The 14,538-nt window shown below is 67.2% G+C and overlaps 3 protein-coding genes across 4 annotated transcripts; 2 read left to right on the top strand and 1 right to left on the bottom strand.

The window, feature by feature from the left end:
• The first annotated feature begins 997 nt into the window (after positions 1–997).
• On the top strand, positions 998–7,848 carry PFKM (phosphofructokinase, muscle). Its single transcript, XM_082077427.1, has 22 exons — positions 998–1,228; positions 1,796–1,869; positions 1,960–2,037; positions 2,258–2,447; positions 3,190–3,355; positions 3,439–3,483; positions 3,573–3,681; positions 3,752–3,847; positions 3,936–4,028; positions 4,111–4,236; positions 4,977–5,041; positions 5,123–5,186; positions 5,260–5,406; positions 5,656–5,726; positions 5,819–5,906; positions 5,987–6,139; positions 6,220–6,384; positions 6,486–6,547; positions 6,637–6,748; positions 6,832–6,931; positions 7,213–7,318; positions 7,402–7,848. Exons 1-22 carry the CDS (start codon positions 1,138–1,140, stop codon positions 7,547–7,549), a joined length of 2,349 nt encoding a protein of 782 aa, XP_081933553.1. The 5' UTR covers positions 998–1,137; the 3' UTR covers positions 7,550–7,848.
• A 120-nt stretch (positions 7,849–7,968) lies between these two features.
• On the bottom strand, positions 7,969–11,478 carry ASB8 (ankyrin repeat and SOCS box containing 8). Its single transcript, XM_082077428.1, has 3 exons — positions 10,750–11,478; positions 9,744–9,848; positions 7,969–8,892 (listed from the first exon to the last, which is right to left on the bottom strand). The coding sequence occupies exons 1-3, from the start codon at positions 11,440–11,442 to the stop codon at positions 8,260–8,262; spliced, it is 1,431 nt and encodes a 476-aa protein (XP_081933554.1). The 5' UTR covers positions 11,443–11,478; the 3' UTR covers positions 7,969–8,259.
• Positions 11,479–12,347: 869 nt separating this feature from the next.
• Positions 12,348–14,323, top strand: LOC309452771 (uncharacterized protein). Of its 2 annotated transcripts, none has more exons than XM_082077430.1 (3): positions 12,348–12,468; positions 12,797–12,909; positions 13,760–14,323. In XM_082077430.1, exons 1-3 carry the CDS (start codon positions 12,368–12,370, stop codon positions 14,299–14,301), a joined length of 756 nt encoding a protein of 251 aa, XP_081933556.1. In that variant the 5' UTR covers positions 12,348–12,367; the 3' UTR covers positions 14,302–14,323. The 2 variants fall into 2 exon arrangements, with proteins under 2 accessions (XP_081933556.1, XP_081933555.1); XM_082077429.1 differs by having other exon boundaries at positions 12,794–12,909.
• The last annotated feature ends 215 nt before the right edge of the window (positions 14,324–14,538 follow it).

Genomic DNA, 14,538 nt, shown 5'->3' with positions numbered 1-14,538 from the left:
CTGCCCCCCGAGCTGCCGCGGCTCCTCCCGGCCGCGCTGTCCCTGTCCCTGTCCCTGGCGCTGCTGCTGCTGCTGCTGCTCGGCTGCCGCCCCGGCCCCCAGCGGGGACACGCAGGTCAGTGACACGGGATGGGACACACAGCGGGGACACGGACAGATGGACCGGGGACACGGACAGACAGCGGGGACACGGACAGACAGCGGGGACACGGACAGACAGACTGGGGACACGGACAGACAGCAGGGACACGGACAGACACCAGGGACAGGGACGGACACCAGGGACAGGGACAGACAGGGGGGACAGGGACAGACGGACTGGGGACACGGACAGACGGACCGGGGACAGGGACAGACAGCGGGGACACGGACAGACAGACTGGGGACACGGACAGACGGACTGGGGACACAGACAGACAGCGGGGACAGGGACGGACACCGGGGACACGGACAGATGGACCGGGGACACGGACAGACAGCGGGGACACGGACAGACGGACTGGGGACACGGACAGACAGACTGGGGACACAGACAGACAGCAGGGACAGACGGACTGGGGACACAGACAGACAGCAGGGACACGGACAGACGGACTGGGGACACGGACAGACGGACTGGGGACACGGACAGACACCAGGGACAGGGACAGACAGCGGGGACACGGACAGACGGACTGGGGACACGGACAGACACTGGGGACACATACAGACAGCGGGGACACGGACAGCCACACTGGGACCAGTAACATGAACTGGGACCAGTAACACACGCAGACTGGGACCAGTAAGAACAGACTGAGACCAGTAAGGACAGACTGACACCAGTAAGGACAGACTGAGACCAGGATGGCCCGACTGGCACCAGTGTGAGGACAGACTGGCACCAGTATGGCCCGACTGGCACCAGTAGGGAGCCCCCGTGTCCCCACGCCCCCGGTGCCGGGGAGGGGACACCCTGTCCCTGTCCCTCCCCCTGGGGGCCCCATTTAGCGCGGCGGGGGGCGGCACAGTGTGCGGTGGCACCGTGTGCGGGTGGCACAGTGTGCGGTGGCACAGTGTGCGGTGCCGGCGCCGGGGACGTCGCCGCCCTCACCTGCTTCGGTTTTGCCCAATTCTGCTCCTTTTCCAGGCAGGACGATGGCGCAGCGGCCGGGGGGACACGGCCACGCCGAGAACATGGGCGTCGGCAAAGCCATCGCCGTCCTCACCTCGGGGGGGGACGCGCAGGGTAAGGGACGCCCCGTCACCCAAACCCGGGGACCCGCGGGGCGAGGGCTGTTCTGGGGAGAAACCAGGCGAAAACGGGACTCTGGGGGGTTTCTCCGGGCTGTGGGGGTGGGGTGACCTTGGGGGGTGACAATGACACGGGGCAGAGTTAATGGGACATTTGGGGTGCAAGGGGGGGAATGTGGGTGACAAAACTGGGGGGGCGGTGAAAGGGACGCGGCGCACGGGAAAAGCGCGGGGGTTGCCCAAAAGCGCAGGGATTCAGCCCAAAGTGTGGTGTGGCCACAGAGCGATGGGGGGACCCCTTGTTTTTGGGGGGGGGGGGGGGTAATACAGCCCATGGGGGTCTCTGCTTAACCCCCCCCGCCCCCCCACTTGTCAGCCGGTGTCACGCGGTCGCCGGTAAATGTCACCGGGGCAAAAATAACCCGGCAGCTGCGGGACTGGTGGGGGGGACCTGGCGGGGGGGGCGAGCGGGCGCGGGGGGGGGTGACGGATTCTGGGGGGTCCCCAGGGTGGGGGGGTCCCCAGGGTGGGGGTCCCCGAGGTGACGGCCCCCCCTCCGCAGGCATGAACGCGGCCGTGCGCGCCGTGGTGCGCGTCGGCATCTACACCGGCGCCAAGGTCTATTTCGTGCACGAGGTGGGTGCCGCCCCCCCCAAACACCCCAAATTCCCCACCCCCCCACTTCCCCAACCCCCCCTCAACCCCTTGTTTGTGTCCCCCCTCCAGGGCTACCAGGGGCTGGTGGACGGCGGGGACAACATCAAGGAGGCCACATGGGAGAGCGTGTCCATGATGCTGCAGCTGGTGAGCGCGGCCACCCGGGGGCCGTCACCACGGGGGGGACGCATTCGCTGTAACCCAACCCCCCCGGCGCCGGGGTCAAGCCTGAAAATAACCCGAAACCGGAGCCGGGATGAGGGGGCAGGGACGGACAGACGGACGCGGGGTGGGGGGGGGCGAAGGGATGGACACGGGGCGCCATGGGGACCCGATGGGGACCCAGTGACACGCGGGGGTCCCGCAGGGGGGGACGGTGATCGGCAGCGCGCGCTGCCAGGATTTCCGCACACGGGAGGGGCGCCTGAAAGCCGCCCGCAACCTGGTGAAGCGCGGCATCACCAACCTGTGCGTGATCGGCGGCGACGGCAGCCTCACCGGCGCCGACACCTTCCGCGCCGAGTGGAGCAGCCTCCTGGCAGAGCTGCTCAAAGGGGGTACGTGCGCCCCCCCGGGCACCCCCGGCTCCAGCCGCGGCGGGGGGAAACGGGGGGTTCGGGGCAAAATCGGGGGGGTCGGGGCAAGATCTGGGGCGTCTGTACCAAAATCAGGGGGGTTGTGATGGAATCGAGGGGGGGGTGTGAAATCAGGGGGTTGTAGGAAAGGCAGGGGGTGTGTGAAAGTTGGGGGGTGTGTGGGAAAATCAGGGGGTTTGTGGCAAAATTGGGGGGGGTTGATGAAAATCAGGGGGGTTTGTGGCAAAATTGGGGGGGGTTGATGAAAATCAGGGGGGTTTGTGGCAAAATTGGGCGGTTGTATAAAAATCAGGGTGGTTGTGGGAAAATCAGAGGGTTTGTGGCAAAATCAGGGGGGTTGCACCAAAATAATGGGGTTTGTACCAAAATAATGGGGTTTGTACCAAAATCAGGGGGTTTGTACCAAAATCATGGGGGGTTGTGGCAAAATTAGGGGTTTGTACCAAAATCATGGGGGGTTGTGGCAAAATCAGGGGGGTTGCATCAAAATCATGGGGGGTTGTACCAAACTCAGGGGGGGATGCAGCCGAATCAGGGGCTTGTGCCAAAGCCGGGGTGTCTGAACCCCGATCGGGGGCAGCACACAACGAGGAGGCTTGGAGGCAGAAATGGGGATTTTGGCCCCACACCGGAGCTTTGTGCCGGTGTTTGGGTGTTTTTTGGGGGGGGACACCCACAAAACCAAGGGGGCGCCACCGCGCAGGGGGGATCACGGCGGACGAGGCGAAGCAGTCGAGTCACCTGAACATCGTGGGCCTGGTGGGTTCCATTGACAACGACTTCTGCGGCACCGACATGACCATCGGCACCGACTCGGCGCTGCACCGCATCATGGAGATCGTGGACGCCATCACCACCACGGCGCAGAGGTGACGGTGACGGCGGCGCCGCTCGGCGGGGACGCGCGTGTCCCGGCTCGGGCTCGTCGCGGTGACGCTCGTGTCCCCCGCAGCCACCAGCGGACGTTCGTGCTGGAAGTGATGGGCCGGCACTGCGGGTACGTCGCCGCGGCACCGCGCCCACGCGCCTCCTGCTGAAGAAATAGGGAAAAAAACCCAAACCAGCCCATTTTTCACCCGTTTCCAGCTACCTGGCGCTCATCACCGCCCTGGCCTGCGGCGCCGACTGGGTTTTCATCCCCGAGTCCCCCCCTGAGGACGACTGGGAGGACCATCTGTGCCGGCGGCTGACGGAGGTGGGACAGGCTCCGGCGGGCGCTTTGTCGCCGTCCCCGTCCCCGTTGTCACCTCCCGGTGTCCCCCCAGACCCGCCTGGGCGGCTCGAGGCTGAACATCATCATCGTGGCCGAGGGCGCCATCGACAAGCACGGCAAAGCCATCACCTCCGAGGACATCAAAACCGTGAGCGGGGAGGGGGGGCGCCCCGGCTCTGTCCCCGTCCCCTCGCCGGCCCCGCCGCAGGGGACCCAGGCACGCCCCTGTCTTGCAGCTGGTGGTGAAGCGGTTGGGATACGACACGCGCGTCACCATCCTGGGCCACGTCCAGCGCGGCGGGACGCCCTCGGCCTTCGACCGCATCCTGGTAGGGAGCGCACCCCGTCCCCGTCCCCGCCGCGAGGGGCCTGGGGGGACAGCGCTGTCACCGCCCCGCTCCCGTCCCCCAGGGCAGCCGCATGGGGGTTGAGGCCGTCATGGCGCTGCTGGAGGGGACCCCGGAGACGCCGGCGTGCGTCATCAGCCTGTCGGGGAACCAGGCGGTGCGGCTGCCGCTCATGGAGTGCGTGCAGGTGGTGAGTGGGGACGGGACCCGGGAGCTGCCCCGGCGTGGGGCAAACCAGACCGGGACGGGGCAAACCAGACCGGGACGGGGCAAACCAGACCGGTGCGGGGCAAACCAGACCGGGACAGGGCAAACCCAACCGGCGTGGGGCAAAGCCGAGCGGCACGGTGCAAACTCAACCGGGACAGCGCAAACCCGACCGGCACGGTGCAAACCTGACCGGGATAGCGCAAAGCCAACCAGCGCGGTGCAAAGCTGCGCGGTGCAAAGCAAACCGGCACCATGCAAACCTGCCCAGCGTGGTGCAAACCCAATGGGTGCCGTGTAAACCCAGCCAGCGCGGTGCAAACCCAACGGGTGCGGTGTAAACCCAACCAGCGCAGTGCAAACCCAACGGGTGCGGTGTAAACCCAACCAGCGCAGTGCAAACCCAATGGGTGCGGTGTAAACCCAACCAGCGCGGTGCAAACCCAACGGGTGCAGTGTAAACCCAACCAGCGCGGTGCAAACCCAACGGGTGCAGTGTAAACCCAACCAGCGCGGTGCAAACCCAACGGGTGCAGTGTAAACCCAACCAGCGCGGTGCAAACCCAACGGGTGCGGTGTAAACCCAACCAGCGCGGTGCAAACCCAATGGGTGCAGTGTAAACCCAACCAGCGCGGTGCAAACCCAGCAATGTCGGTGCAAACCCAAGCGCCGCGGCGCGAACCCCCCAATCTCGGTACAGCCCCCCTCTTTGCTCCCCGCAGACCAAGGACGTGACAACGGCGATGAACGAGGGACGCTTCGACGACGCCCTGAAGCTGCGGGGCCGGTGAGCGTCCCCCCCTGTCCCCGGCGGGACCGCGGCGGCCCCGGCCCCCCCAGGACCCCCACACCCTCCTCGCCTTTGCAGGAGCTTCCAAAACAACTGGAACGTCTATAAGCTGCTGGCGCACATCCGCCCTCCCTCCACCAAGGTACGGCAGCGGGGAGGGGGCGCTGGGGCCCCCCCGTGCCCCACAGCCCCCAAACCTCCTTCCCGCCCCGCAGAGCGGTTACACGCTGGCCGTGCTCAACGTGGGCGCCCCGGCCGCCGGCATGAACGCGGCCGTGCGCTCCACCGTGCGCATCGGGCTCATCCACGGCCACCGCATGCTGGCGGTGCACGACGGCTTCGAGGGGCTCGCCCACGGCATGGTGAGAACCCCCCCCGGGGGAAAAGGGGGTGTACGCCCCAAAAAGCAGCAGCTGCAGCCCTGGGAGGGTTGGGGGTGATCGACCCCCTTTGCACCCCGGCCCTGCTGAGAGGTGACAGGCTCATCCTGTCACACCCCAATGTGGGGGGCGCTGGGTCCCCCCAATATTGCTATGCTATCACCACAGCGAGGCTGGCGCACCCCAAAACGCCTTTGTGTCCCCCCCTCAACTCGCTGCTTTCCCCTCCAGATAGAAGAGATCGGCTGGGATCGGGTCGGCCCCTGGACTGGGCTGGGAGGATCCAAACTGGGGACAAAGAGGTGACGCTTCCCCCCAAGGGAACACCCAGGGGGGGTCCCCAGGACGAGCCCCCCACCCCGGGCGGGCTCAGCCACGGAGGTTCTCCCCCCAGGACTTTGCCCAAGAAATACTTTGAGGAAATCAGCAACAACATCAACAGCTTCGGCATCCACGGGCTCATCATCATCGGCGGCTTTGAGGTGACGGGGAGGCCGCGGCGCGGGGGGGGACAGGCAGCTGCCCGCGCCCTGCCCGCGCCCACCCCCCCGCGCCCCCCCAGGCCTTCACGGGCAGCCTGGAGCTGGTGGAGGGCAGAGCCAAGTTCGAGGAGCTCTGCATCCCGCTCTGCATCATCCCCGCCACCGTCTCCAACAACGTCCCCGGCTCCGACTTCAGCATCGGCGCCGACACCGCGCTCAACACCATCACCACGGTGCGCCCCCTCCCCGCTCGCGCCCCCTCCCCCGTGAACCTCGATCCCCCTTTTTCACCCCGATTCTCGTGCCGCCGCAGACCTGCGACCGCATCAAGCAGTCGGCGGCCGGGACCAAGCGCCGCGTCTTCATCATCGAGACCATGGGCGGCTACTGTGGCTACTTGGCCACCATGGCGGGGCTGGCGGGCGGCGCCGACGCCGCCTACATCTACGAGGACCCTTTCAACATCCACGATCTGCAGGTTTGGGGCCCCCCCAACACCCCGTGCCCCCCCACGCCCCATGTTTCCCCGCCGGGCGGGGAACGGGAGCCACATTTATTCTCGTTTCGCGCTCCTCGTAGATCAACGTGGAGCATTTAACTGAGAAGATGAAGACGACGGTGAAGAGGGGGCTGGTGCTCAGGTACGTCCCCAAATCGTGATGAGGGGGTTGCTGAGACCCGTCGTGCTCGTGTCACCCCCCCCGAGCCCAAATTCGGCCCCCCGGCGCAGGAACGAGCGGTGCAACGAGAACTACACCACCGACTTCATCTACAACCTCTACTCGGAGGAGGGCAAGGGCATCTTCGACTGCCGCAAAAACGTGCTGGGGCACATGCAGCAGGTACGGGCCCCCCGGGAAGGGGGAGACCCCCCCCGACAAGGGGTTAACCCCCCTTTGCTCACTCGGTGGTTTTCCGGGCGCAGGGCGGCACCCCGACCCCCTTCGACAGGAATTTCGGCACCAAGATGGGCGCCAAGGCGGTGGCCTGGATCACCGGGAAGGTCAAGGAGTGCTCCCGGCATGGTGGGTGCCGCGCCGGCGCGGCCGGGGGGGGCCCTGCCTTGTTCCCAAATTCATAGAGCCCCCCAGCCCCTCCCCACATCCACGTGGGGCGTGAAATCACTAAAACAAGCCCCCCAAGGCGCACGCTGCTCTGGTATCTCAACACAAAGGGATTTCGGGGGTGCTGCAGGGTGCTCTCCCCTCCTACCAACGCAAAGGGCCCCCCTGCAGATTTTGGGGGGTTCTCTCTCCTCCTGGGGGGCCCCAAAAGCATTGAGTTTGCCCCCCGCCGCCCCCGGCAGGTCGGATCTTCGCCAACACGGCCGACTCGGCCTGTCTGCTGGGCATGCGCAAGCGCAGCCTCGTCTTCCAGCCCCTCGCCGACCTCAAGGAGCAGACGGATTTCGAGTAGGTGCCCCCCCCAGCACCCCAAAACACACCAAGGGGACCCGGGGTCGACCCCCCGAGCGACGCGGCGCTTTCTCCCCCAGGCACCGCCTCCCCAAGGAGCAGTGGTGGCTGAAGCTTCGCCCCATCCTCAAAATCCTGGCCAAGTACAACATCGAGCTGGACACGTCGGAGAAGGCGCATCTGGAGCACATCACGCGCAAGAGGATCTCGCTCGAGTCCAACATCTGAGGCGCCGGCGCCTCGGGGAACCCCAAAACCAAGCACTCCCCGCTTCGGCTCGCGCCCCCGGGACGCCGGGCAGCGCCGCCGCGGGGAAAAAGCCGCTTTCCCAAAACAAAGCGTTTCCTCGGGGGAAGTTTGGGGTTGGTTTAAGGGTTTTATGGGCTTTTGAAACAGAAAAGCGGTTCCCCGAGCGCTGCGGTGGGTGGGGTAAGTGGTTTGGGTAGAGCCCCTCGGGCAGCACTTTAGCCTTAAAAATTCAGAGTTAAGATGCTTCAATAAATTCATCGCTCGCTCGCGGCGGCAAACGCGTCCCCGCAGGTCTGCAGGGCTGACAACACCTTCATTTCCCGCCCCTAAAGGAGATTTTCCCTGCTCCTCCTGCACCCGAACACAGAAAAAAGAAAAAAGGGAAAAAAAAAAACAAGTTAATCCAAAAGCGGGGATATAATTTGCTATTAATTGAGATGGTTCATCTCACGAGGCCAAAAATGGAGGGGAGGGCGCGTGGAGGAGCCGCCGAGCGGGTGGCGCGGGCAGAGAGACGACGCGGAGCCGCCCGCGAGCGGCGCCGGGACGGAAACCGTGACCGGGGAGGGGAATCGGCACCGCCGGCCGCCGACCCACCCATCGAGCTCACTCCGGTGCCGCCGCGAGGAGCCGGTGAGGAAAAGCAGCGGAACGCCGGCACCGAGAGCGCCGGCGCCTCGTTGTGCGGCTCAGCTGAGGAGCAGAACGTATTCCTTGAGGCTGGCGGGCAAGGGCAGCTGCTCCACGGCCTCGGGCAGGAACTGCACGCCCAGGCTGCGGCGCACGGCGTAGCGGGACAGCGCCTGCAGCGTCCCGGGCGCCGAGCAGAGCAGGGTGAGCTTCTGGCAGAGCTGCGGATCCCTGGTCACCTCCCAGGGCATGCTGCCGTTCTTCCTCAGCTCGAACTGCCCGGCGGCGCGCTGCAGGAGCTCGAAGCAGGAATCCTCGCGCTCCGTGCCCAGGCCCCGCACCAGCAACGCCACCAGCCGCGAGATGGGCGTCTGCCCTTTCAGATTCGTCACCCGCACCTCGGCGCCGAAGTCGAGCAGCACGCTGACGCTCTCCAGGTTGCCCTTCATGGCGGCCCAGCTGAGCGGCGTGTCGGCGTTGTAGTCGCGGGCGTTGACGCGGGCGCCGTTCTCCAGCAGCGACCGCGCGCACTCGGCGTTGTTCTTGAAGGCGGCCCAGTGCAGCGGCGTGTCCTTGTTGCCGTCGGGCGCGTTGGGGTCGGCGCCGTACTCCAGCAGGATCTCCACGCACGTCTCGTCCTTCTCCGCCGCGTAGTGAAGGGCCGTGCGGTTGTAGCCGTCCAGGGCGTTGACCTGAGAACGGGAGGGAAAGGGTTAAACGCCGCGGGTTTGGGGAAGAGCGGCTGGAAAGGCGGAAAAGAAGCTGGGGGTGTTGGGGACAGCGGCTCAACGTGAGCCAGAGCGGCCAAAAAGGTCCCAGGGTGGCGACCGTCCCTGCGCTGGGCACTGGGGAGGCCAAACCGTGAACCCTGGGGGCAGTTTTGGGCCCCTCAGGCCAAGAAAGAGCTTGAGGTGCTGGAGTGAGTTGAGAAAAGGTGATGGAGCTGGGGAAGGAGGAGAAGGAGGGTGAGGGTGGAAATTTGGGGTGATTTCTTCCCCAAAGGGCCATTGGGCATTGAACAGGCTGCCCAGGGCAGTGCTGGAGCCACCATCCCTGGGGGGTGAACAGGTTCTTGGGGACATTTTAGTGCCAGGGTTGGGTTATGGTTGGACTCTATGAGCTTGAAAAGCTTTTCCACCCAAAACGATCCCGTGATTCGATGATTCGGGGGTCACTGAGGTGCCCCCACTCCTGCCGGGCTCGGGGAAGCTCCACCGCCGCTGCACAAAACCATTATTTCCACATCCCGACTTACCCAACAGCACAATAGGGCAGCGTGGGTACGACCTGCAGCAGCGTCAAAAACGAGGCAACACCTGGGTTTTCATTCGCCCACCGCAAAACTTCCCTCCCTGGCCAGAGGACACGCGCCCCGAGACCCCAGCGCAAACACTTCACCCCATCCAGGGACCACAAACCTCCCTCATGGCACGAAACGGCACTGCTCTAAAACACCGGCTCAAACCTCACCCACCCCCGGCCCCGACCTCCCGGCCCCTTCTCCAAAGGGCCTTTTATTTTCTATTCCACTGCAAGCCGTTACCTCGGCTCCCTTCTGCAGCAGCAGCTCCACGCAGTCGGTGTCAGCCACCATGCAGGCGCAGTGCAGCGGTTTCAGGGTCCCGTGCATCCCGTTCACATCCGCGCCCTGCGAGAGCGCCGGGAAGCCAGCATTAGCAAAACCCCCCCGATCGCCGCCCTCTCCCACCCCCCGTCCGGCGCCCGAGGCGCCTCGGTCTGCGTCGTTAGGAAATGTTTATTAATAGACACGCGGCGTGACGCCCGGGGTTTGTTTTCAGGCTGGGAACAGCGGTTGCGTGGAGCCTGACGGTCTGTTTTTCTGCTCCCAGGCTTGATCTTAATTAATTAACTGTCACTAAATGATGCTGGAAGACCCCGTGGTGCCGGAATAACCCGTGCTGAGGGTCGGTGTCCCCAGGGGATCCCGGGGAGCGGCTGCTGCGAGGCCACCAGCGGGCACTGAGCAGGCGCTGGGGGCCGTGGGTGCTTTGCTCTGGTAACTAAACTGGCAGCGGCTCAAGCGCCGCCAGCGAGGCCCCGAGGGGCGCCCGGGGCTCCGAAGGGGCGGCCCCGAGGGGGTTTAAGACGTTTGCCACCCAAAATAGCTCAGCAGGGCCCGGGTCAGCCGGGCTCAGCCCCTCAGAACGAGCCGGCCGAGGGGACGCTCGCAAGACCGGGGACAACCGCAGGACCGGGGACAGCCGCAGGACCGGGGACAGCCGCAGGACCGGGGACAACCGCAGGACCCGCACCCGACGGGGTCAAACGGTGCGGAGCGACACCCGCAGTGCGGCCCCGCGGCACCAAACGGGGTGGAACCGGCCCCGAGCAGCGGGACACCCGCGGGGAGGGGAAACCGGCCCCGAGCACCGGGACACCCGCGGGGAGGGGAAACCGGCCCCGAGCACCGGGACACCCGCGGGGAGGGGAAACCGGCCCCGAGCAGCGGGACACCCGCGGGCTCCCGGCGGGGAGGGGGTCCCGGCTCGGCCCCCACAGCCCCCGCTCCCCCCGCGGGCGCGGCTCACCCTGCCGATCAGATCCTCCACGTTGTCCCGCGGGAAGGAGCGAATGGCGGCGATGGTGCGGATGAGGCGCTCGGACAGCGAGTACTTGCTCTGGATGCTCTGCATGATGTACCACATAGCGCGGCCGCCGCCGCCTCCGCATGCCCCGGCGGGAGGAGCTGCCCGGGCCGCACCGAGCGCCGGGGGTCGGGAGGCCCCGGGGGGTTCCGGGGGTCGGGAGGCCCCGGGGGGGGGTTCCGGGGGGTCGGGAGGCCCCGGGGGGGTTCCGGGGGTCGGGAGGCCCCGGGGGGTTCCGGGGGGTTCCGCGGGGTCGGGAGGCCCCGGGGGGGTTCCGGGGGGTCGGGAGGCCCCGGGGGGGTTCCGCGGGTCGGGAGGCCCCCGGGGGTCCCAGCGCGGCCGCCCCAGCCCCGGCGGGAGGCAGAAACTGCCGCTATCCGGAAGTGACGGGCACTGAGCAGCGGCGCACGCCCTTCCCGCCCACCTCTCCGCCAATCGAATTGCGGCTTCCCTCAAGGCTCCGCCTCCTCCCTGCTGTTTCATCCCCTCCTTCGGAGGTCCCGCCCCCTTGCGTCGCTCTCCTCCAATCGTCAGGTGCTCCCGGCGGTAAGCCCCGCCTCCATCGTGGCTCTCCACCAATCCGCCCTCTCCCTGCGCACCCCCTGGGTTCCGGTGGCTCGACCCCGGCGTTGCCATGGCAGCGGGGCCCGGTGCCCCGCAGCGCGCCCTGGCCCCCGTGGCCCCACAACACTCCATGTTAACCCTGCTTTGGCCCCGCAGCACCTGGAGATTTATTCGGGTCCATCACCAGTTTAATAGATGATTTGGTTTTTAATAAAGCTCAATCACCCCAAATTTGCACCCCCAGCCCCGCTCCCTCCCATGAACTCACCCCCATGTCCCCCCATGTGCCTCAGTTTCCCCACTCGCTGCGCCCCCACAATTCGTGTTGTTCTCCCCAAATGGCGCCGGGCAGGGGGGCTGGTGACACCGGGGACCCGCGGGGACGGGCTGTGACGGCCCCGCCGTGTCCCCACAGCTGCTGCCAGGCGGGGGGGGGGGGGCAAAAGACCCCCCAATGGCCACCCCCCAGCACCTGGGGGACGCCCAGAAGGTCCCTGTTCCCCCAAAGAGGGACACAATGGGGGGACACACCCCAACCCCCTCCCCCAGATCACCGGGGGGGGACACCTGAGCCCCCCCCGAGGCCACCCCGATGATGGGGGGATCCCCAACTCTTCCCGCAGCCCGTGGCTGTGTCCCCATGGGGGCGGCTGCTCGTCGCGGTGGGTTTGGGGGTGACGTGGGGGGAGCGGGGGGTGTGGGGTGACATGGGGGTTGCAGGTTGGGGGGGTGACATGGGGAGTGTGGGGGTGACATTTGGGGGGCTGCAGGTTTTGGGGCTGATATGGGGGGTTTGCAGGTTGGGGGGTGACATGGGGGGATGGCAGGTTAAGGGGTGACATGGGGGTGATGGGGGGGTGGCAGGTTGGGGGGTGACATGAGGGGTGCCATGGGGCGATGGGAGTTTGGGGGGGTGCCATGGGGGTGCCATGGGGGGTGCCGGAGCCCCCGTGGTGCCGCTGCGCCGTTCGGCAGCCGCGGGCGGCCACGAGCGGCCATGAGCCGCGGCCCGGCCATGGCGGCCTCCCCGCCGCCGCTCCGGCGCGGCCGCCGCTCCCCGCCGCCCCCCGCGCCCCCCCGGGCCCCCCGCCCGCACCGGTGAGTCGGGACCGGGAACCCCCCAGAAACAAAAAGGGCGGGAGGACAGGCCCCCCCCCCGCCGCTGTTTCCCCCGAAATGGCGGCGATGCTGGCAGCGGGGGGAGCGTGACCCCCCAGCCTGCGGGGGGTCCCTCCATGATGGGGGGGCGGGGGGTGGATGCTGTTGGGATGGGGAGGGGCCCCAAACCCTGGCTGTGCCCCCCCCAGCATCAGGGGAGGAAACTGAGGCACGGGGGGGCTGGGACCCCCCTTGGGGTGCAGGCGGGACCCCCCCTGGGGTGCCACCGTGTCACCCCATCTCTTTGCCGCTCCCTCCCCCCCAGCAGGGTCCCCCCGTCTGAGCGTGCTGGGACGGGGGCCATGGACACAGAGGGGGGGTCGCCCCCCCAGGACCCCCGGACCCCCCAGGACAGCGAGCGGCCGCAGGGGACGTCGGCAGGTGAGCCCCCCCGGGGTGTCCCCCGTCACACTGGGGGTGCTGAGTCCTTTTTGGGGTCCCCATGCGCCTGCCCTGACCCAGCGATGGGGGGGTCACCCCAACCCCGGGTGGGGGGATCCCCAGATCCTGGGGGGACCCTGATCCTGGGGGGTGTGGGTGCCCCGTGTCCGTGGTGGGGGGTGCCCCGATCCCAGGGTATGGGGGTGTCCTGTTCCCACGGCATGGGGGGTGCCCCAACCCCATAGAGCATGGGGGTGTCCTGTTCCCACGGCATGGGGGGTGCCCCAACCCCATAGAGCATGGGGGTGCCCCAGTCCTGGGGTGCAGGGACGTCCCGATCTCGGGGTGCAGGGGCGTCCTGATCCTGCACTGTGGGGCTGGAGATGGAAATGGTGGAACAGGTGGAAAAGGGGGTGGAGAAGGTGGAAAAGGGGATGGGGAAGGTGGAAAAGGGATGGAGAAGGTGGAAAAAGGGACCGAGAAGGTGGAAGAGAGACAGGGAAGGTGGAAAAAGGAAGCAGAAGGGGGAAAAGGGATGGGGAAGGTGGAAAAGGGATGGAGAAGGTGGGGAATGGCTGGGGAAGGTGGCAAAGGGCTGGGGAAGTTGGAAAAGGGATGTGGAAGAGGGACAGGAAAGGTGGAAAAAGGAAGCAGAAGGTGGAAAAGGGACGGGGAAGATGGAAAACGAACGGAGAAGGTGGGAAAAGGGATGGAGAAGGTGGGGAATGGCTGGGGAAGGTGGCAAAGGGCTGGGGAAGCTGCAGCGGGACGGGGGTGGCACAGGGCGCCGCAGCCCCCGCCGGGTCCCCAGCCCGCGGGGCCCCCGGCTCACGGGCCCCTCTCCCCGCAGCCCCCCCCAGCCCCCCGGCGCCGCGGCGGAAACCGGCGGCACGCGGCGCCCCCAGAGCCGCGGGGCGCGGGGGGGCCCTGGCGCCGCTGGCGGAGCTGCTGGCGCTGCGGGGGGGCCGCCTGCGCCCCACCATCTGCAGCGAGTGCGGCAAAGGCTTCAGCCGCAGCTCGGACCTGGCGCGGCACCAGATCACGCACACCGGCGAGAAGCCGTACAGCTGCGGCGCCTGCGGCAAGCGCTTCAGCCAGAACTCCAACCTGCTCACCCACCAGCGCATCCACACCGGCGAGAAGCCGTACGGCTGCGGCGCCTGCGGGAAGCGCTTCAGCGAGAGCTCGGCGCTGGTGCAGCACCAGCGGACGCACACGGGCGAGCGGCCGTACGGCTGCGGCGAGTGCGGCAAGCGCTTCAGCGTCAGCTCCAACCTCGTCCGGCACCGGCGCACGCACAGCGACGAGCGGCCCCACGTCTGCGCCGAGTGCGGCGACGGCTTCCGCCACAAGGCCCAGCTGCGGCGGCACCAGAAGCTGCACGTGGCGTGACGGGGACGAGGACAGCGGCGTGGGGACAATGGGATGGGGATGGGGACAATGGGGTGGGGACGGGGACAATGGGATGGGGATGGACACACAGGGATGGGGATGCAGGGATGGGGACGGAGACACTGCAATGGGGACAGGGACACTGCAATGGGGACGAGGACAATGGGATGGGGACAGCAGGATGGGGACAATGGGATGGGGACAGCAGGATGGGGACAATGGGATGGGGATGGAGAC

The sequence above is a fragment of the Streptopelia decaocto genome (assembly GCF_964273445.1).
Source record: "Streptopelia decaocto genome assembly, contig: HAP1_SCAFFOLD_1648, whole genome shotgun sequence".
Taxonomy (NCBI): Eukaryota; Metazoa; Chordata; class Aves; order Columbiformes; family Columbidae; genus Streptopelia; species Streptopelia decaocto.
Note: the sequence above shows the minus strand (reverse complement) of the source record. Positions and strands in the feature narration are given on the sequence as shown.

What these genes read in the sequence shown, in the direction of transcription:
- ASB8 (XM_082077428.1), bottom strand. Translation starts at nt 11,442, where the DNA reads ATGGCAACGCCGGGGTCGAGCCACCGGAACCCAGGGGGTGCGCAGGGA. An exon ending in TGGAGGATCTGATCGGCAGG is followed by an intron (nt 9,849 to 10,749) that starts GTGAGCCGCGCC and finishes GCGCTCTCGCAG; the next exon opens with GGCGCGGATGTGAACGGGAT. An exon ending in TGCTGCAGAAGGGAGCCGAG is followed by an intron (nt 8,893 to 9,743) that starts GTAACGGCTTGC and finishes TCCCGTTCTCAG; the next exon opens with GTCAACGCCCTGGACGGCTA.
- LOC309452771 (XM_082077429.1), top strand. Translation starts at nt 12,368, where the DNA reads ATGAGCCGCGGCCCGGCCATGGCGGCCTCCCCGCCGCCGCTCCGGCGC. An exon ending in CGGGCCCCCCGCCCGCACCG is followed by an intron (nt 12,469 to 12,793) that starts GTGAGTCGGGAC and finishes CCTCCCCCCCAG; the next exon opens with CAGGGTCCCCCCGTCTGAGC. An exon ending in GCCGCAGGGGACGTCGGCAG is followed by an intron (nt 12,910 to 13,759) that starts GTGAGCCCCCCC and finishes CTCTCCCCGCAG; the next exon opens with CCCCCCCCAGCCCCCCGGCG.
- PFKM (XM_082077427.1), top strand. Translation starts at nt 1,138, where the DNA reads ATGGCGCAGCGGCCGGGGGGACACGGCCACGCCGAGAACATGGGCGTC. An exon ending in AGGTCTATTTCGTGCACGAG is followed by an intron (nt 1,870 to 1,959) that starts GTGGGTGCCGCC and finishes TCCCCCCTCCAG; the next exon opens with GGCTACCAGGGGCTGGTGGA. An exon ending in CCTCCGAGGACATCAAAACC is followed by an intron (nt 3,848 to 3,935) that starts GTGAGCGGGGAG and finishes CCTGTCTTGCAG; the next exon opens with CTGGTGGTGAAGCGGTTGGG.